Below are 22261 nucleotides of genomic sequence, written 5' to 3' on the forward strand. Positions count from 1 at the left end.
ATATATTTCACTTAAAAAATATCTTATATATTTCATTAAACAACTCTACAAGAACAGTATAAGGCATTACCATAAATAAATATTTGCACTCTATCCTATACTAGAGGAAAATGTATATTTCAACTGGAAAATCTATGTGTAATCCATCACAATAGATTTTTAAAATTATATATATATTTAGTATTGGTTGGGGGATTCTTTGACTGGTTTGGACTCATCCTTACCCTCATTTGTTCCAACTTAATTTAAGCTCTTGAGTTCTTTATTTTATATTTATGGTGAATTAATTAAGATACACATCTTTTACAATGATATATTATAAAAACAGCAACATGTACGTCCATATTGTGATATTAGTTTTTCTCCTAGAAAATAATTAAAAAATATAATCAATTTGTACTTGAAAAACTGTGAAAATGATAACTCAAATGATTGATCTTATTGGGCAACATCGTTTTTCTTTTGGTGCGGTAAGAAACAAATTTAATGAGCTCAAGAATTGCCACAAATATTTCATATTTTGCTATACTTTTGGCAGCTCGACCTAAAGGGCTAACCTTCAATAAGTAATCTGCCACAAAGTTAAAGTTCCATGAAATAAATTTAAAGCAAAATAGTCAGAGGAGTTTCAACTGAATAATGTCTGATATCGCTGGTTCTATGTAGAAGTTTGATCAAGGCTTTCGAATGTAGCTCTACCACTAAACAATTAGCTCCAACTCTAATAGTATGCAATAAACCCTTTCTAATTGCCATTGCTTCAACTATAATAACTAAAATTGCATGTAGTTCTAACAGTAAAGGTTGTGATAACCCTCCTCTTCTTAAATTGGGGTAATCAAAGCAACATCATAATTTTTAATTTAAACCAGCCTTGAGAGATAGTAACCACCCAGGTTGATTCATGGAGTTTGAAGGCAGCAAAACTTGAGAGTTTTTCATGTTACATGAAATAATCTTGTCTGACAACATCAGCACATAATAACTCATGGGGTTCAAACCTGAAACTAACCTGATTTTTTTTTTTTGGGGGTCTATGTATTTGGAGCTGATCTTGATGAAATTTTACTCCGACCCAGATCGATTCTTTTAACCCCGGCTCTTCATAGGGCTTAGCGGGAAATTAACTAAATTTCATGGTCGTTAAGGTAGTTGTAAACTTGTAACTTGTAAAAAAGCTCTCTCTTTAGCTACTGAAGCTACTGATGAGGAAGGTAGGCGTGAGCGAACCCGCATGGCAGATGGACCCTGGAGGAGGCAAAGGGAGTTCAGCCCACCCTGCGAAAAGGCAAAAAGCTAGAACAGAAATGGATTGAACGGTTGGTCACTGCCTCACTGGTGCCTGGTGGGGGTCAAATGCGCGCACTAAACACAAAATTTCCTTTTTTTTTCTTTCTTAAAAGCGTCGGAATCGGAGGGGCCCTCACTGCATTTCCTGCAGAGCCGAGAAGGCACCACCACCTCAACAAGAGCCCCATCATTGTAACCCAGAAAATTCCTTCGTGTTTCAGTTTCTCTTCACACACGTTAATCCTCACAACATTCCGTTTGTTGTTCCTCTTTCTGGGTCCAATTAATCTTTCTTCAGAACTGAAATTGAATGAACCTTCAAACGTTTATCAACCACTACAACTCGTAATCGTTGAATCACTGCATCCAAGGAACCCAGTTTGTTAATCTCTTTTAAAGGTTGAATGAGATGAAACTTGGTATGTTGATGGGTTTCTGGTGAGGTTGTGGCTGCTGCTGCTGCTTTCTGTTTTGGAGTTTGATTTGATGGGGAACTGTTGGTCGGTTTACAAAGTATCTTCTAATGCAAAGACAGGTGGGTATTCTTCCTTGCTCTTTATAATTTGTTATTGCTTTTCCGCCAGTGGGTTCTGATGTTTATGGAATTTTGCAGATATATTGAGATTCTTTCCCGTTATACTTCCTATTCGATTCCTTCACTTTCCCCTTTCCCTTTTTATTTCTATTTTCATGATTTGAACTCACTTTCTTACTTCCTTCACCTGGTTTTGGTAGTTTGTGAAATTTAGTATAAGGTTTCTGTTTTCCGTCCGAGTTGAAGTGTTTTCCTTCTCATGTATTTTTCTGTTTTCAATGTCAAAAGTTAAATTTTTCATTTTTCCTAAGTGAAGCTCATTGGACAACAATATTTTTGGAATCTAGATCATCGCGTGTCTCCTTTACTGATAGAAGATTTGGAAAAAGGGAAGAGACTGAAGAAAAAGAAAACGAAAACGGTGTGTAATGTTTTCTTAATTGTCCCACCCCTTACCCATTTCCTAGAAATTCTGCAACTATCCGAATTTGGTCTTCTCGTTTATTCTTCTGTTTTCCTTTTATCGTCTCTTACACTCTTTGAACCGTGATCACCTGTATGATATTATTTTTTGTTAACTATCTGTTGTCCAAAGATTCAAAATTTTGGGATTGTGCTCTTTAGCAGTATCAAACTGAAGATATTTGATCCGACCAAAAAAAGGAAAACTGAAAATGTTTAAGAGGTGGTGATTTTTAGTGGATCTTTTATATATTTGTCTTCTCAATTTTTTTTAATTTTTTTTAATTTTTTTTTTGCATTCACATTTGGTTTTGTTTTGTTCAGATTCACACAAAAACCAGAGCCCAACTGCCAAAGTAAGAAAGGAAGTTTGTAAGTTGCCATCAAATCCTGAAGAAGTAGAGGACCTTCGTCGTGATTGGGCCACAAATCCTCTGATTGCTTTTTCTTACAATGAGTTAAAGATAATTACAGAAAATTTCAGGCAGGATTACGTATTGGGTGGAGGAGGATTTGGAAGCGTCTATAAAGGGTTCATTACTGAGAATTTAAGGGAGGGGCTTCAACCCCTTCAAGTAGCTGTAAAAGTTCATGACGGGGATAACAGTCACCAGGGCCACAGGGAATGGCTGGTACTTACTTTACTTCCTTTGTTTTTTGTTCTATCTTTATTATTTCAAGTAATCCTTCTCTCTATCAGTCTTAATGAATACCGTGCTGGTTCTGTAGGCAGAAGTCATATTTCTTGGACAACTTTCTCATCCAAATCTGGTGAAACTTGTCGGATACTGCTGCGAAGATGACTATAGGGTACTGATTTATGAGTATATGGCTCGGGGTAGTGTGGAAAAGAATCTCTTTTCAAGTAATTCTTCTCAAATCCATAAACCCAACTTTTGACATTTTACTTCTTCAAGTAACGGTGAGAACCCATTTACAATGTTAATATGTCAATTGGAATAAGTGGTGCCAACATTCTGACTAGTAAGCTGCTTTGATATGGAAGCAAAAAAGGTAGCACTAACTAATCACAAGGACCTTAGATGAAATGGTTATTGTCACCGAATTCGGTGCTTCTGTATGTTTCTTCCCACGTTCAAACAAGTTGGTGCTGAAGGAATGGTTTATCAAATATTGCAGCTAGATGGCTATAGTGAATGGCATAAATTTATGATTAGTGGAAGGATTTATTGCTGCTGCTTGAAATCTGATCCCCCCCCCCCCCCCCAAAAAAAAAAAAATTGATAAAATGAAAATAGATAGGAAAACTGATTGAATTAACTATATAATCAACCTGTCTCTTAGAAGTCAGTGTTGCATAGTGATGTCGCTGTCCAGGTGTTTTATGGACAACACTTGGATGGTGTTTGGGAAGGGAAAAACAGCTAGAATGTCAACCTTCATTTGAAAAACATTTTTAGAACAGTTTTGTTACAAATTGTTATTGGCCTGTGGCGACATGCTATTCTTTCCAAAAAGAATAGTAATAACCTCAGATGAAAGGTTGTTTTATTGTTCTTGGGATCTTCTAGTTTAGAACTGAAGTATGTAAAAGTGAGGTGAAACTGACAATGCTTCTTTCACTTTGCTTCCAACCAACATCCCCTGAAAAGTCACGTTTTTCTTTCATCTTATTGTTCACTTTACTTTTATCCAAACAAGGTCTTAAGAAATCTGAGGCCTACTTTTTTGAACTTTTGTATCGTTATCAAGTTTCATTAATTAGAAAGATTCCAACTTTTTTAACTGCTAAACATTCCTTCCCCCCCCCCCCCAAAAAAAAAAAAAAAACTTTCTAGAGATGACAAGTGCCTATTATGCCTCTTAGTCTTCTAAGGTGTGGCTTTATCTAATTTGCAGGAGTACTGCTTCCTTTACCTTGGGGTATCAGAATGAAGATTGCATTTGGCGCTGCCAAAGGACTTGCATTTCTCCATGAAGCTGAGAAACCGGTTATTTACCGTGATTTCAAGACATCTAATATTTTGCTAGACCAGGTGTGTAATTTTCTTCTTGCTGTTTATTGATATGGAAGGTACTAGTCAGATGGTTTATCAGTGATGGTGGTAAATATGTGGTTTCCCAGTGACTGTCATTCTACTTTATCAATACCATGTAGAGACTCTTGTCAAGTGAGGAATGGCTAATTAAGGCCTATGCTCCAGTGATTGACGTTCCAACCATTTGATCAGGCTCATGAGTTCAATGCCAGCTTCCTCACACAAAATTTATAGTGAAAACATGCCTTAATTAGTTATTTGCAGGTTACCTTCTTCCAATCACCCAGAAGAGGGAAGAGAAATTGAGTCTATTCATTGTCTTGAAAAAAACTGATTTCATCATCCAAGAATTAGGCACTTCTTATCCATGTATCGGAAATTTGAGATTGTACATGGCTGTTAATTGATACTCGGAAAACCATCCATTGTGGTTGGTGAAAAATCTCACCTTCTATTTTTCTCTTTTCTTCAACTCTTCCTGACATGTTCTGCTTGGTTCATATGACTTGAATTCAGGACTACAATGCCAAGCTTTCGGATTTTGGTCTTGCAAAAGATGGACCAGAAGGTGACAAAACTCATGTCTCTACACGCATTATGGGGACATATGGATATGCAGCTCCAGAGTATATAATGACAGGTAGATCGTTTTTTATATTTGGTTCAGAAGTTACTAGAGGATTTATATCTCTTGAATGGCCCTTGACCTTCTTATTTGGGGATTGGAAGAGAGGGGGGGGGGGGGAGATTGCTGGCTAATTGCTTAATAGAAAAGCCAATGCTAGTTAACAAACTCAGTTTATGTCCCATTTGTTCATGCAGGACATTTGACTCCTAGAAGTGATGTCTACAGTTTTGGCATTGTGCTTCTAGAGCTTCTCACTGGCCGAAAATCCTTGGACAAGTCCAGACCATCTCGAGAGCAAAATCTGGCTGATTGGGCCCTCCCGCTGCTCAGTCAAAAGAAGAAAGTTCTCGACATTGTAGACCCAAGATTAGATGGAGATTATCCAGTCAAATCCATCCAAAAGGCTGCCATGCTTGCTTATCACTGTCTAAACCGAAATCCAAAGGCAAGGCCCTTGATGAGAGATATAGTGGCTTCCCTGGAGCCTCTCCAGGTTGCTGTTGATGTACCAAGTGCTCCTCCTCATCCCATTTGTATCAACGGATCCCCGGCTCTACAGCCTATATGAAAGGAAGATTGTTTAATTGCTGCAAATAACATGGTTTACAGCTATCCTGGACTTCATTTTCTTCAAATTTTTACAGAATTTTTGTCAAAGTAATGTGTTCTGTTTTGCTGTTTTTACATAAACAGAAGTTGGGGCTCTTTTTTGGCACCTCTTACTGCTGTTGTATAGAAGAATGATCATATCTGAAAATGTAGGGTGGTTTGGACTGATTTTTGAATAATATATATGTACACTTTTAACCTAGTATGAGACAAACATATGCCTATTAAATTCAAATAAAAATTCTATAAGACAATTATGAGATCAGCTATATTGGGCAATCGAAAGAAGCCATACAAACAAAATAAGTGCAGTATCCCCCTGCTCTTCTTTTGTAATCTTTCTTTGTTTCTCAATATGATTATTTATTCATACAAAAATTAAAAAAAAAATTGTAGTAGAGATGAGAATGCTGAAGAGGATTTGTGGCAAGACTAAGAGATCTGAATTGGGAATTAAACTAATTTATGACAGGTTAAGAGATTACCGCTTGAGGTGGTATGAGCATGTCCAAAGAAGGCTGTTAGAGACACCTGTAACGAAGACTATTCAAATTTGACTGGATGGAGCTAAGAGAGGTAGGGGTAGGCCTAAGTTGACTACTGAAGCAGTAAAAATGATATGGAGTTGATTCCATATAAAGTGATGTTTAACTTTGACTTTGTTTTCTAATTACTTTGATATATGTATAAATTTACTATTGTTACTTCTCTTATCTTATTTGTTTAACCTTATTGAGTTGCTATAAGGTGGTATGATTGTTAATTTGTTATCTTTGTCGTTTGTAGATCCATTATTTTTAGAATTTATTTTATTTAAAATATATAAAATATCATTTGCACAAATTTTTTGGAGAAACTAAAGGAGACCTATAAGGGAGGACGACTGTAGTAATTATCGGCGTTAATAACAATTCAAATACAAATCTTGAGATTTGGACAATGTTGTTAATGTGTGGTATTAATGCAGTTATCTTAACATGAAAATCAATATGTTGATGAGACTAACAATGTCGACTGATTCTTCTATTTTATTTCCTTAGAAGGTAGATTTATTTTGTTTTGACTGATTCCTCAATATGATAACAATAACAATATTGATAAGATGCAAAATCATTAGGTGTCACGCAAACTATGAACAATATAATACCAATACTCAAGATCACGAGTAGAGCCAAAATTTTCTTAAATCACAACAAGATCCTCTTCATTGATACATAAAATTTTTGGGTTTATCTCTTACCCAAAAAAAATATTTGTTGGGTTTATCAAATCCTCTTCATTGATGACCATTATTGCATTTGATTTGACAAAGAAACCATTGAAGGAAATTTCTGACCATAGAGTAGAGGAAGTTTTATGGTGGATGAACAAATTCTCTGCCCTAAGATGCTTGGTATTTTTAAACGTGGGTATTCTCTTAAAGAATTCCATAAAGATAAGAGTTTTATAATAGTGTTTTCCTTAAAGCTAGACAACAATCTTGTGTCCTTCCATTGCTACTGTCTCTTTCCATCTCTTATAATATAAGGTAAAGGTCCAAAAAGATTGAAAATAGAAAAATACATAATGTTAAGTACATATATGACAACAAAAGTCCAGTGTATCGGTACCGTTATGAATCAATATAAAACGATTGTAGTGACCAAAAAATACCCAGCTTTTGGATTATAGCATTACCAGATATTGGCTTGAAAATAGAAAAACACATACTAGAAACGTAGGAGTTGTTTTGTTAGATCAAGTTGGTTCGATTGGGTATTCTTTATTTTTTATATTGATCCTGTATATTCTAGTTTAGCTCTGATGCCATAGGGCTCAATAAAGCCAAGCAGAATTAGACACTTATTTTCATCTTGACCTTCACCAAAGAGTAATAAGATAACAATAATTCCATACTTTGCCATATATTTATCAAAAATAATATACAAGATCTTAAAAATTGGGTGCATCTTAGGCCAACAATCAATCTTGAGTCGGCTCTTACTCTAATCATCGGACTGAACTTGCACACCTATAAGGCTACAATAGATATCTTGAGAAGTATTGAAACCAAAACTAGTAGACCATTATATAATATATATACTTCGAATTTGCAATATGCTTTTACAAAGAATAGACTACAACTCAATAACCCATAGAGCATTAACATCATAAAACTGGACTATTAGAACTAAAGAGACCAATTTACAACCCTCCCCAAGGACCCAAACGTTACCAAACCATCTACCCACACAAAAAAAAAAAGAAAGAAAAAAAAAACAATTAAAGGCACCAAATTTTTTTCAGGGAAGAGAGAGAGAACGAAAAGGCTCCTCCAATGATTCTATGCATGGGCTTGATGTGCCCTGGCATTGGCTTCTTTCCCATGTAGTTGGTGTTGGGTGTGAGTTGGGTGACTTGGTATGGAATGTAATATGCATTGTGTTACATGGTGCCATGGTGTCATTGCTCTCATTCTGTCCTTCCCTTTGAAAACCTCTTCTCCTCCTCCACGCCGCCTCTCTTCCTGACCTTACCAACACCATCTCCATCCCCTTTGCATTTCTCTTATAATAATATACCTTAACACCCCACCGTCTCTCCCACCTTTCTCTCTCTCTCTTTCTGCAAGACTGAAGCTTTTCCTTTGTTTCCTATTTTTAACCGATGGATTACTCTTCTCTCTAATGCCGGCGCTTCCCTCACTGGTACATCTCTATTCACACACACTTTGCATCGTGCCTTACCTTCTTCATCGCTCTATCTTGCTACTTATTGTCTGTCTTATCTGATGGACTCTGTTTTCCTTTATTTGTTTGATAGTTTTGGATTTCCGCAATCGCATTCACTTCTTATGTATGCACGCTTGTGGGTTCTGTGATTTTTCTATTTTTGAGTTTGGGTTTTCACGCTCGGGGTTTAGGGGTTTTGGGTACATTCCATTATTATTTTTTGGATTGATGGAATTCAGTTCGGCTTTCTGAATTATTGCGGAAAATTCCGTTTCCTTATCCACGTACGGCTTTCCAAGACGTCGTCTAAGAATTCGAGGAATGATGCCTTGATAATCTATTTGATGATGATGATATGATGATCTGGCTTGTGAAGGCTTTGCATTTGTCTTGTTTTCTGGGTCTGAATTTCCTACATTGATCGTTTTTCTCTCTTATGGAATTGGATGCCCACATGATTGTGTGTCTCGGTTATATATAATGGTTTCTCTGTGGGTTGTTCTTTGGAGAATCCGATGACGACGAGTATTAACACTTCGCTTTCACTGGGTTTTCTGCAAATATAATAAACGGGATTTCTTCCAATCGAAGTCATGAATTTTATAATCTGGTTGCCTTGGATGATGGGCTTGAAATAACGGGTATTCATGCTTTTGTGTTATTTGTTTATTTCTGATGGAAAAGGAACGTTGATAGGTTGTTTATTAGTCTAGCGATGAGTGTTGGTTCCGTAGTAATGGTGGGTTTTACGTTCTTGAAAGAATCAGATTACTTGTTTTGCCGTTTCTGTTATTTACTGCAATGTCATCACCACTGGAGTCAGTTTTCTAACAGGGATACACGTTGCAGGGCTCGTCCTTACATCTGCATTGCCGATTAGAACTGGCTCCTTTTAGCCGCATACTTTGGTTTCAATTTTCTTTCCATTCAAAAGATGGGAGGAGGGACTGAACAGGACTTTGACGAAATTGAGATCCTTCTGGGGGAGATACCAAATGCAACTTCTGTAAATACACATCCTGAGGAATCTGGGCATCCCAATTCCTCAGCAAGTTTAGAAAGGAATCATCTGGAAGAGGGAGACAGGAAATGTTCTTCCTCTGCAACTTTTACTAAGTTTTATCGTGTGCCCCAGGCAGCAAACCCTGGCAACAATGCTGCTTTCTATACTGGATTGGCCTTTGAAAGACCCAGAGCTAACTGTGTGAATTCCTCTCAAAGTTCCAGTGATGAGAGTCTTCAGGCCAATGGAAATAAGGATGGAGGAAAATCAACTGTGAAGAGTTACTGCCAGTTGCCTATCAAGAATATTAATGTGGAGGATTCGAATCTTCCTGATGACCAGTCCTTGACATCTGCATTTGCAGAGTTGAGCTACAAAGATGGAGTGGCATTGGAATCACCAAGTCCTCAGATTGTTAACTATAAAACATTACAGAGTTGCACCTTTGCATCTGAAGGACAGTATCCAAATTGCTTGAGGAAACCTCATTCAGGCTTGGATTCAGGAATGGTAGCAGTTCCCCACCACTTGTCCCCCAATACGCTAAATGGCATGAATGGGGTTGACAGGTTAAATGTGGAGATGAATGGCCAGCGAAGCACGAACTTTCTAGAACTCAATGTCCGGGGACTGGAGAAACAGAAACCCGGTTCTTGCCAGCCACTTGATAATTTATCCGGTGTCCATGGGGAGCAACTTCGGAGCCATCCAATGTACTCTGCAGCTATGCCATTAGCTCCTGGAATGCATACTTTACAGGTTTTATCAGGTGTTCCTGTCCCTGGAGTGGAGTTCCCAATGATGCCGTATCAGCATCAGTATTTCATGGAAACACAATCACCTCTTCCTTACATGCAGCCACAGCAAATGGGCCGCTCGCCTCTCACTTGGCGGCATATGGAAGAAGAGGGGTATTGTAGGTTGCATCAACAATACCTGTATTTGCAACAGCTTCGGAATCAGGGATCAATGCAAACAAATGTGAATGCAGCAGTTGGCCCTATGACTAGGAACCTGAGGCAGTCTTATTTTGAAGTGCCCATCTCCCTCCCACTGGAACAATCTAATCGAGATGTCTCTTGGAATAATGCTGTAGCTCGTACGGAATTCAACTCATTGAATCCAACACTTATGACCAATAGTGCATGTCATTACTACACTCAGGGGTATTGTGGAAGGGGTGATAGCTGCCCAGTTGCCCATGGCCAGAAGCAGACATCTGGTGACAGTTTGGGAGACAATCCTTCTGCTGTTGCTGCCAAAGACATTGAAGCAGTCCAAGTTATGGATAAATTTGGGAAAAATAGTTTTCCTGAGAAAATTCTAACAAGATCACATGGCTTGAATTCAATAAGAGCTATAAAGCCTGGTTCTGATGGAGGGTGTGGATCTCATAACTATGGCAATGCCAATGGGAGGACACTCTCAAATGGTTATTTACACCACCACCCATCCATGCTGAGTGTTGGATCCTTCCAGCTTGATGGCCACAACTCACGGTGTTCATCCCCTGATGCTGTGGACATGGGAAATAGTAATCTGAGGTCATTGCCTCAGAGGTATAATTCCATGGATGAGGTTTCAGGTAGAATATATCTGATGGCAAAGGATCAACATGGTTGCCGCTTCTTGCAAAGGAAATTCAGCGAGGGCACTGCAGAAGACGTTGAGAAAATATTTCTTGAGATAATTGGTCACATTGTTGAACTCATGACAGATCCTTTTGGGAACTACCTTGTCCAGAAGCTGCTGGAAGTGTGTGATGGTAATCAGAGAATGCAGATCATTCATGCAATTACGAGAAAACCTGGTGACCTTGTTAGAATTTCATGCGACATGCATGGGTCTGTGTTTTCTCTTCAACTTTTTACACTTCTTACATTTTGGTTTTCAATATTTTATTTCTCATTCTATTTAATATGCATCAAGTGTCTCTTCTTATTCCCATTTCCTTCTGTAATTCAGGACTAGAGCAGTGCAGAAAGTGATTGAGACACTTAAGACTCCTGAGCAATCTTCAATGATTGTTTCTGCTCTGAAGCCTGGTATTGTGTTGTTGATAAAAGATATGAATGGTAATCATGTTGCCCAGCGCTGCTTGCAATACTTGACACCTGAATATAGTGAGGTAAGAGCTTTATTCTTTCCATTTATGCTCTACCAATTTTTCATTTACTTATTTCTTTATTGCAAGGCATTTGATATGGTTATAAGCTTATAGCTCAAGTTTCTGATTGTATATGTTGAGGTGATTGAGAGTAATTTGAAGTTGACCAAGAAATTTCATAGTGGAAAAAGCATGTGTAATGTTATGTGCTTGGGTACTGTTCTTATTATATATATGTCTTTTACATGAGGTATACTTTCTGCTCCATGTCTTCTTGAGTGAGAACATCATTTACATTCTTAGTTTTAAGAATTCCAACAGTTTTGAGATTTTTGTTTCACTTTCTTTGATGTGGCAGAAAATTTTAATGAAATAATGACTCCTTGAGTAGAAGCGAGGCTGTACAATCCAAGTGTAACCAACAGAAGAAAGTCATTTCTAGTATTCTTTATTTCTAGTAAATGGTTCTTTACTGGTGGATGCCAAACATCTTTTCCTTAACCTTAAAGGGTCACTTTTAGATTGGCTCAGCATGATTGTGGATGCCTTTTCTGAAAATATCCCTTTCACCACCACTTCTGTCATATGAAACCAATGCTTTTCTTCCATCCTTTGTAAACTTTTCTCCCCATTCCTCATCTTGAAACAGAAGCATAGTTCAGAAAAAGTTCATGATATTCTGTGATTCATCTCATCTTTTTCAGTATCCATACCTTAGACAATGATAACAGAAAAAATGCAAATAGTTGGCTAGCCATATTGTTTTGGGGGTTAGGTAGTCAATGGGTCACAATCCCTGAGAGTAGAGAATAAAAGAAATGTGTTTTTGTTGGAACTCTTAGTCCATTAGGAGGCCCTCCAGAACATCCACACTGTGCCATGTGCACGTGCTCGCGCATTCGTGCGGGGTCAACCCAAATAATAAATTGATCCAGTTAGCAGATTCTACTCTGTTCAAAAGAAGTTCTTTCAAATGCCATTTTACTATTAATGGCTTATGAGTATGTCTCTTTGTTACTTCTCCAGCCAAGATATTAGTAGCCTTTGTATTTTCTGTAGAATGCTGATAGAAGATATTTTCAACTTACGTATAATATACAATTCTGATATCTCATTTGTTAAAGGAAGCAATATTCTGTTTAGCATTTTTGTCCTCCCTTACGCCTGAGACTTTATGGAATAAGTTCTGTTTTCTAATGGAGCCAAAGCATCACCTGCCCATATAGGTATGACTCTAAGATCTGTCGCTTTGACAACAGTCAGATAAATAGGATAGTGTTTAAACATACTCTCTTTTCATTTTTCCTTTTTAATACAAGGAACTGCATTACATACCCAACCTAAAGAAAGGACTTTATACATAAGAACTTGCAAGATTTTTCATTTTTTGTCATTTTTTCCCAATTTTTTATTCTTCCTCTATATATTCATGTTATCCATACTCTATGGTGCTATTTATGAAGAAAGCTTTGTATAGTTTGCCATGATATTTGAATATGCTAAAGCCAAATAGTTAGATTAATACTTAGTTAAACAACCTTTGAGAAATTTGAGAAATAAAACTAAATTTGGTTTGCTTAGATACCCTGTATTCCGCCCCCCTCCCCTTTAATCCCTTCAATGACACCATAGATACAAGAACCCTGGGAATTGGGTTGGGTTTAAGAGATGCCACCTCCTTGATAAAGGCATCTAGCGTGGAAAATTTACTAGTGATAACCAGTCCACTACGTGATCACATACTTCAGGTCTGGCAACATCAAATACTTCAATTGGTTCTCAGATTAGCTGGAAATTCCAGAATAATAGGATACAATAAAAATATGAAATTTGGGGGGGGGGGGGGAAGGGAGGGAAGTAGATTGCATGGTATCTTAGACTTGGCTCTCTCACTCACAGCCTCTCACCAGTGCCATCTACCACACTCTTTTAAGAGCAAAGCAAGGTGAAAGAAGGCTTAGAACAGGACTTTACTGAACTAATGAAATCCCGTTTTCCTACTTTCTAGCCATATTTTAGGCCCATTAAATTGATCTGTTAAGAAAACCTTTCGGATCAAAGGCCTAACATGTACATAACCCAACCCAAGGCTTCTTTCAATATAATAACCTCTCTAGGTGACTTATTGCATCAATTCTCCTTTGCTTGAAAAAGAAAAATAACTCATCCATGAGTTTGGTAAAGATGTCAAATTGGAATCGAATGATCATCCTTCAATCAGATGTAGAACTCAGCAACCTTTGACTCCATCTGCTTCGTCACTGTAGCTTGGATACCAAATAATGTTAGAACAATAAACCAAAGCAGGTAGAAGAATGGATGGTGGTCCCCTCAGATTTGGGGTCGCTCACGGCCTTTCTCTCTCACAGAGCAAAGCACAAAGCTATGGTTTTGTTCCTCAATTTGATAAATCCAATTTGTACACAAATAGCCAGTTACAAGCTCATATGGAAGGTTCAGAACCGACAGAAAACACTTAGAAAAGGCTTAACCCAATCTTTGATTAGTAAGGTAATATAATCTGATTAAGAAACTAAGTTATGAAAGAAACTGACTCTAAACAGGATTCTAACTAAACTAATGAAATAAATCTCGTTTTCTTACTTTCTACCCATATTTTAGGCCCAATAAGTGACTCTTTACAAAGGAACCCTATGTGATCAAAGGCCCAACAGACATAACCCAAAACAAGGCTTATTTCTGATAAAATTAATACCTCTGGGTGACTTAGTTGTGCCAGCATCTCATTTCTTCACTATGATTCTTCTTCTTCTTCTTCTTTTTTTATTTTATTTATTTATTTATTTATAATTTTCTTTTTAAGGAGCAGATCCTAATGGTTTTGAAAGTATAGCACAGGGATTTTTTTTCCTTTACTATTTACTGTATCAATGAGGAGATTGTACTTTATTGTTTATTAAAGAGAATCATTAGTAGTTTATTCATAATTTGGTAAATGAGGTTTGAGGTACATATAAGATTTAGTTTTCCTGGAAGGGAGTTTTCTTACTAAATGACTTCATGAAAGATGGAATTTTGACAACCTTGGTGAAGGCTCTCTGGTTGGAACTTAAAGAGATAAATTGATAATTGTCAAATTGAGAGCAGGCTGTACTTTTTTAGTAGGTCTGGGATAGGATAATAAATCCCACACAGCAAAGAAGATTAAGCTCCACAAATCGAGGTTGTGGAGTGTGTGGTTCTCGTAAGAAGTTTAAGGGAATAAATCCCCATGCAGGCAGTGTGAGGATGCTTTCCCGTGCCTTCTCACATTCCATGTGGGGCCCTGTTGTCCTTCCAGATTTTCCCTGCAAAAGCAGCATTGGAAATCATTACCCATAGGGGGATTATTAATACCATGTGATACCATAGAAAAAGAACTCTTCAAGGAATGGTGGACTACAGAGATATAACACAGACAAGCTTTTTCATATTCTCTGCCTTTTATGAAATGTAATGCTCTCTCCAATTTATATGATGGGTTATCGCCGTGTAAGTTGTGGTGAGTTATATATCACTAGATTCTTCCTTGGAATTCTTTTTAATGTAAGGATCCATGTGGTCAACAGTAACGGAAAAAGTCATATAATCTTTTTTTTGGGTAGAAAAGTCATATAATCTTGTTCACCAAAATTATGGAATTGAGGTCCAGCGAAATACTTGTCTGGGGGGTGGGGAGAGTACCATATTTACCATTGTGAAAAGTTATCTTCTTCACTACAACATCATATCTATGTCTTACATACAGACTTAGGATGCACAAACATGCCATGCATAAAAGAAAATCGTGCAGATATGATTATGGGAGAGTAGGATGTAATTAACTTTTCTAAATATTACTTTTATGTTGCTCCTACTTGATGTGGGTAAACTTGCATGCACACGTCACTTCCAGATAACATAGATATATCTACTAGTCCATACATATTAAATTAATTTTTGCTATTAAACAGAACATTTAAAAGGAAGGCATACAATGGGGGAAGTAATGCAACTTGAAACAGTTAAAGAAAAGAAAAAGAAAAGAAAGAAGTCCTTTCCCAGTCTATGAAGCACCCGAGCAGGGTCCGGACTTATCCCTGTTTCTTGAGAGGATGTTTCCACTACTTGAAATTCCTCAAAATTATAAAACATATGATGCATTTGGTTAAATGGATGTTTTCAGTCGAGTGTTACATACATTTGGATTTAACTTGCAATTGCTATATTGGTTCCATACCCATTTATTAACTGTATTTTAATTGGCATCCCTTAATATCTAGTTTAAACTATCAAATCGACAGTTGGGCAGGTATCATGTCATGCATTCTTTTTAAAGAAAAGGCTTCTCTTTGCATTTAAAGCATGAACGTATCTAGACATGGAATCTTGAAGTGCAAAGTTGCTCTTTCAAATGTTCTTTTAAGTAGGGTGGTGAGGACCACTTGCACATGATGAGGCCTCTAAAGAAGTGATACAGAGCCCCAAAACTAGGAGGTGCATATAGCTACCACTTTGGACCGTCAATATTAGCATAATCCTATGCGTAGACCCTGGAAGCTCAAAAAACTGCAAGGTGTTAAACCCTTGATGCTATAGCTTGATGTGGAATGACGACCTATTTCCGGTCTGTTGCACTTTCTTCATATTCTCGTATTTTCTCCTATCAACCCCTACGTGCTTATTGGATTGCTTCTCTGTTTCCTTCCTGTCGCCTTTTTTCTGGTCTGATGGTTCAAGGATATATATGTACATGTATAGCCCAAAATATGTGAATTGTGAAGTCAAGTGTCCTTGCAAACCATATCATCATTGTTCATACAACGAACAGATCATCCATTTCTGAAGATGTGTACTCAGGTCAACAGGACTTAATTCATGAGAGGCAGTGCAAGAGATATGATCTGCCAAATTTTGGTCATCCCCCCTCATAAACAGTTTGTTACCTGATTAGTTTCTGATCATCTTTGCAGTACACATAAGAGTACTCACAGACAATGGCAACCAGGTCCTGGTTTCCTGAAGTTCATCTCATTGGAAGTTTACACAAACCAAATGTTTTGTTTGAAACCATTGTTCTCAATTAAAAGTTATCCATATCCTCAGTTCTATAGGAGTTCACTCTTAAGTATTTTCTAGATTCTTATGTAGATATTTATTAGTTTTTATAGTTTTAGTTATTTTTGCTTCAAATACTCTTTCTCAAAGATTTACTTACATCAGGATAACCAGTTGTCTCCCTTTCTGAGTTTTCTTTCATTGCGCTCTTGCCTTCTTGGTACATTCAAACAGCTGAGGTAAGTTCAGGATTCTCTAGAATGGTGGGGTAAACCTGGTGTTCATGTTGTTGATTTGACCATTTAAAGGATGTCCATTTGTTGGATTGGATATCACTAACAAATATAGGACAGTGATCTTGACAGGGCAACCTATGGATTTCTATGCGTAGCTTGTATCATATCTTCTATGAGATTATTTTTCTTGTGCAAGCGGGAAGCTGATATCTATGTGGAGATGACAAAGTTGCCTTCCAAATAGGAAAGAGACATAGACGTCAGTCCTTAATTAGATCCGTACTGATGAATGTAGAACATGCAAAACCAGGCCTACAGTCCTTGACGGACATGAAATTGAGAAAATGAAAGTAGATGTTTTAGGAGGGGCCAGTTATGCAGATCTGGTGGCCCCTTACAGTTAGCGAATGCAAGTTCGTTAAAACATAGACAGCCAAGTGCTGGTTACTGGTCCATTCTTGTCTTACAATCAATTGTTTCAGACGAAGATAAAATAAAAGGTTTATTTATTTATTTTAAATTTTTTTTTTTTTGGGGGGGGGGGGGGGCGGTGTGAAGAAGAGAAGGTGGCTAGAATGAGAAGTAACTTTCAATCAATTAAAGAGTTGGTAAAGTGGGAGGTCAGGGAGCTGTTTCTTGACAATTTATTATTAGAGCGGGAGGAGGTTTGAGGCAATTCAACTTTCAGAGGTTGTCGTTAAAACTCCATACATGAAGGATTACATATGGAATAGAACAAGGGTTGGTTTGTGAGCTTCAGAGTTGGGACATCGATTTGTATGCGTGCATTGCTGAGGTTCTTTATTCCAAAAACAAAAATTGCCTTCAGATGTTGCTGAAAATGGTAAATATCTGCATCCAAGTGAAATTCCTCTCTTGACATCGAAATGGTTTTAAAGATTATTGTGCATTTTTGCTCATAATTTTTCTAAGTATTTCTTAAAGTGTAATTTCAAGAATAGTAAAATCGTGTATAGTGAAATCATGTATGGATCTCTGTTCTCATGAGTTCTGTCCCTATATTTGATTTTTCACCATGATTAACATGGCATTCAGAAATTTCTGTACCTACATTTGATTTTTCACCATGATTAACAACATGGCATTCAGAAACTGTTCTGCGTAGGAGAGTGTTAAGGCATCATTTGTAGGTTCTGGAACAGGGGTAGTTTTGGGGTAATGAAATGATTCATGTGGGAGGGTCACATGGGAAGTTAGTTTGTGGGGGTTTATATAGCGCGAAATTGTAATTAGAGAGGGGAGAGAAATGAGTTAGGTGTTTAGGGCAAGCTTGCCTGCAGTAGTGAACTGGGGTGAGTTCACTGGATAGGTAGTAGTAGGCATCGTTGTGGTGTTTGTAAGGGAGTTCTCAGTTTGTTAATGAATTCAATTGCATGTGCTTGTTAATTAATTGCCATTCCATATCTGTTTCACCAATTCCGTGAGTGAGAGTGTGAGGTTGCAGTGGTGAGAGGTGAGCCTGTTGCCGGAATCTTTAGGGAAAATTACCAGAGTTGCCAGAGGTTTCAGAGGCGATAATCAGGGTCTTACTAGAGAGACTTGGTTTTTACTCCAACTTGAACAGTGATAGTTTTAGATTAGACTACAGAGAACATGTTGCTCCTTTTGTTTTTGACTGTTTTGTTTTACCTAGGAGCACTCTTATGTGATCGATGGCACTTTCAGTTATCTTTTATAGTTGTATACATATATAAACACTCTCATTTTACTAGCACATCATAACTAAAACAATGGCATTGTTGTTCAACATAGCAATTTGTTTTTAAAGCTCTGGAATTGCAAGTTTTATCTGAAAGATTTGGTGCTGATTTCTGTAATTATTTAGTTGTATGTGAATGACTTTCTATTAGTTTGGAATGTCAGCACCCCCCAGGCGGCAGGAGAATTACTTCTAGCCCCTCTGTATGCAAAGCCAAGGGGGTGGATGTGATTTCCCTTTTCTTGATACAAGATCTACTATGTCTTGTACATTCCAAGTAATGCGTATTGATTTTGTAAGAATTTTTTTCCCATTTGTGAAACTCACATTTTGTGTAATTGATTCTTCAATGCATAGGATAACGAGTCTTCCTTCAATCTTCTGGCTTCTCACATATTTTATATTGCTAGTTCTTTTTTGGGTGAACTTAAATTGCTAGTTTTATGCTAATGCCTATCAATTTATCGTTATATGACTGACTTCTTAGTTTATTGCTGATCCATAATCTTCGTGTTGCACCATTTATTAGACATTCTGTGTTATAATATTGATTTGTTTGCTGTATGCAAACATTCTGGACTGCATTGGTACAATATGTGGTTAGACATATGGATGGGGTTTGACTCTGTAATGCTAATGTAACAAATGTTACTTAAAACTGTTATTGATTGGAATGATCAATTAAGTGAAACATGCTTCCCTGCTGTTTTTCTTGCTTTTGCATAAGAATTACAACTGCTTCTCTCACTGTAGTTCACTGTAATCCTTTTGCAGTAGACTAGTTTGCTGATCCCAATGATATTCTGAGTTTTTGTTTCCCAGTTTCTTTTTGAAGCTGCAAGCATGCACTGTGTTGAGCTTGCCACAGACCGCCATGGGTGTTGTGTGCTTCAAAAGTGCCTTGGCCATTCTGATGGTGAACATAGACGGCGTTTGATCTCTGAGATCACTTCTAATGCTCTTATCCTCTCCCAAGATCGATTTGGGTAATGTTTGCAATTTATCTGTCTTTGTGTCGTGAATCTTCCTATGAACTGCAGGAATAGCTAATTTTTATTTTTTTCATTACCTAGAAGCAGATTGTGATCCTGTCTGTGGACTGTGCATGTTCAGAGATCGAAAGCTACTTGTTTTTCTTGCAGTTAATAATCTGTTTTAAATTTGATTTTATTTTTCAGGAATTATGTGGTGCAGTATGTTTTTGAACTTCAGATTCCATGGGCAACCATTGACCTCCTCGATCAACTGGAGGGTAACTATGGATACCTCTCTCTGCAGAAATATAGCAGCAATGTGGTTGAGAAATGCCTAAAATATGCTGGAGAAGATGGTTGCCCTCGTATCATTCAGGAGTTGATCAATTACTCACGGCTAGAACAAATCTTGCTGGACCCTTATGGCAATTATGTTATTCAAGCAGCACTTAATCAGTCTAAGGTAGGATTGTGCTGGATATGTCTCTTTCTCACACAAGTTCTTCTCTAGCTATCTGATCTTTCTATCCTGGTTGCAAATTCCTATGTTTCCACTTTTTTCCTGTTGAGCAGGGAATTCTTCATTCCACCTTGGTTGAGGCTATCAGGCCCCATGTTCCTGCACTTCGGACAAGCCCGTATGGAAAGAAAGTCCTCTCATGCAATAGTTTGAAGAAGTAACGTATGTTTCTTTTATTCAACTCCTGGATGAAGTCACACATCACTTTTTCCTAAATTACTGTTTGCTCTGAGAAATTGCTTGGAGCAGTGCAGCTAAAATGCTTCCAATTAACAAGACTATATAGGTTCAGGGTTCCTAAGGAGGATCTTGTAAAATTGTGTAATAAAGAGTAGAGAAGGAAAGCCTTGAATTTAGCAATTGAGACTTGACTATCGAGCTGGGAGGGGGAACTTAAGAAAGAATGGTAGAGATGTCTTGTACAGCCCATTGAACAGATGAAGGTGAATTTTGCATCTTAGTTGCCTTTTTTTTATCACTTAGTCGAGTATTTACTTTAGTGGTGACGTGAGTCTATATGTTAATGAACTCATGTTAATAAAAGCACAAGTCAGGGAGTGGTAAAGTGTTTGTTCATGTTTATGGGAGGTACTGTTTTAGTGTTTACTAAACTCAAGCTTGTAAAAGTTGTAGGGTATGATAATTTGATTTTTATCTGGTTCTCTGGCTAAAGCATCCTTTTGCTGATGAGTACTCTTGTAGTCTCTCCTATTAATGCTGATGGTATATCCATGTTTAAATTGCCCTATGACTTCAGATGCTGATGATATATCTACTGTTAACATGCCTATGCTATGTTTTTCATATTGTAATACTTTCTCTCATGCTAGGATGGTCATTTAGTTTTACTGAGAATTGAAATTGCTGAGATTTAACCTCATCTCAATTCTATCTCAAATTCTGAAGAAAAATGAAATATTATGGAGGTCTCGATGAGTTTATGAGTTCATCTTGGATTGAGGGAAAGAAAGATCATTTAGATGTGATACAGATAGAGCATGGATATGACTCGTCGACTTCATAAAGAGATCCTTGGTTTTGCCTTCACCTTTGGCTGTTAGCTGTCTGCTCTACTCATGCAATGCTACACTTTGACATAGGGCAGCTTGCAAGCGACGATTATTTGGAGTCTGGAACAGTCATACATGTAGAATGTGCAGAGTCACCCAAGTTTCAAGTCTTGTTTTTATTTGATCGGTGCCTGTGCTGGAGCCTGGATCACCATCCGTCAAGGGAGAACAATGTGCTAGTCTGGCAATTTTCAAACACATAATAGTGGATGAGCCTTACCTATGAATATTAAAAAATAATAGAAAGTGGGAGTCCAGTAGATCTCACTTGGGACCCACCTTATATTATGTGGTTGAAAACCGTCAGGTCACATTGTTCTCCCCATGATCTAGACTCTGCTAGACCCAATGTTGGGAATTCATTGCTATAACTCTCACAACTTCTTTCGTATAGGGTGAAGCACACAAGACTATTTTACAACGTAGATAAGATGAGCTGGTGTTTAGAGTCTTTAGACTAGACAGGAAAGTCTCATATTTATGACTCATGGCATGAAAAAGCTGACAAACCCTCCTTTAAAAAAAAAAAAAAAAGAGACAAAAGAGTCTTCAGTTGTGGGTAGGGGTCAGAGTACGACTTGGAATTTCATGGCGTGGGAAATCCTTTATATTCGATATATTCTTGTCTTACAATCAATTGTTTCAACTGCTAATGGTCAGAGACAATAGTCTACGTGTGGGTAGACTACACTTGGCCCATGGCGTGGATTTTTTCACATGGTAATACTTGTCTTCATCAAGTCTCACTGATATATGATATATATATATATGTATACTAAATATCATGATATATATATATATGGTAATACTATATATATATATATATATATATAGTATGGTCATTTAGTTTTATTGAGATTATTGAGATCGATCTAACCTCGATCATCTCAACCCTATCTCAAATTCTAAAGACAAATCAAATATTATCGATGATCGAGATGTCGATGAGTTTGAGTAGATCTTTTGAGGGAAAGAAAGATGATTCAGATCTGATACAAACAGATAGATCGAGCACGGGTATGAGTAGTACTTATCGACTTCATAAAGAGATCCATGGTGGTGTAATTGCCTTCGCCTTTGGGTGTTATCAATCTGCTCTACTAATCATGCAAGGCTACACTTTGACACAGGACAGCCAGCTTGCAACTGACGATTATTTGGAGTCTCCAACTGTGAGCCTTATCACCTTCCTATCATAAGAGAACAGAACAATGTGCTATCCTGACGGTTTTCAATCACATAATATGAGGTGTCAAGTAACCCCACCTATAAGTATTAAAAAAAGTAATAGAAAGTTAGAACCTAGTGGATTCCATGTGAGACCCACCCTATACTATGTGGCTGAAAACCATGAGGCTG

At 37.4% G+C, this 22261-nt stretch overlaps 2 protein-coding genes across 3 annotated transcripts; both read left to right on the forward strand.

Moving 5' to 3' along the window:
- The first annotated feature begins 1248 nt into the window (after window positions 1–1248).
- Window positions 1249–5759, forward strand: LOC149001293 (Protein kinase superfamily protein). The gene is made up of 6 exons (XM_089136796.1): window positions 1249–1825; window positions 2612–2919; window positions 3017–3152; window positions 4148–4284; window positions 4804–4927; window positions 5110–5759. The coding sequence occupies exons 1-6, from the start codon at window positions 1777–1779 to the stop codon at window positions 5481–5483; spliced, it is 1128 nt and encodes a 375-aa protein (XP_088992922.1). The 5' UTR covers window positions 1249–1776; the 3' UTR covers window positions 5484–5759.
- A 2156-nt stretch (window positions 5760–7915) lies between these two features.
- LOC149001294 (pumilio homolog 12-like) lies at window positions 7916–20563 on the forward strand. 2 transcript variants are annotated; one of them, XM_089137819.1, is made up of 6 exons: window positions 7916–8211; window positions 9085–11082; window positions 11204–11366; window positions 19161–19324; window positions 19517–19775; window positions 19886–20563. In XM_089137819.1, the coding sequence occupies exons 2-6, from the start codon at window positions 9170–9172 to the stop codon at window positions 19991–19993; spliced, it is 2607 nt and encodes an 868-aa protein (XP_088993945.1). In that variant the 5' UTR covers window positions 7916–8211; window positions 9085–9169; the 3' UTR covers window positions 19994–20563. The 2 variants fall into 2 exon arrangements, with proteins under 2 accessions (XP_088993945.1, XP_088993946.1); XM_089137820.1 differs by having other exon boundaries at window positions 8193–8211; window positions 9070–11082.
- Window positions 20564–22261: the final 1698 nt, after the last annotated feature.

The sequence above is a fragment of the Hakea prostrata genome, chromosome 10, assembly GCF_041222555.1.
Source record: "Hakea prostrata isolate BN-2017 chromosome 10, UWA_Hpros_2, whole genome shotgun sequence".
NCBI lineage: Eukaryota > Viridiplantae > Streptophyta > Magnoliopsida > Proteales > Proteaceae > Hakea > Hakea prostrata.

What these genes read in the sequence shown, in the direction of transcription:
- LOC149001293 (XM_089136796.1), top strand. Translation starts at nt 1,777, where the DNA reads ATGGGGAACTGTTGGTCGGTTTACAAAGTATCTTCTAATGCAAAGACA. An exon ending in CTAATATTTTGCTAGACCAG is followed by an intron (nt 4,285 to 4,803) that starts GTGTGTAATTTT and finishes ACTTGAATTCAG; the next exon opens with GACTACAATGCCAAGCTTTC. An exon ending in TCCAGAGTATATAATGACAG is followed by an intron (nt 4,928 to 5,109) that starts GTAGATCGTTTT and finishes TTGTTCATGCAG; the next exon opens with GACATTTGACTCCTAGAAGT.
- LOC149001294 (XM_089137819.1), top strand. Translation starts at nt 9,170, where the DNA reads ATGGGAGGAGGGACTGAACAGGACTTTGACGAAATTGAGATCCTTCTG. An exon ending in ATTTCATGCGACATGCATGG is followed by an intron (nt 11,083 to 11,203) that starts GTCTGTGTTTTC and finishes TCTGTAATTCAG; the next exon opens with GACTAGAGCAGTGCAGAAAG. An exon ending in CAGCACTTAATCAGTCTAAG is followed by an intron (nt 19,776 to 19,885) that starts GTAGGATTGTGC and finishes CCTGTTGAGCAG; the next exon opens with GGAATTCTTCATTCCACCTT.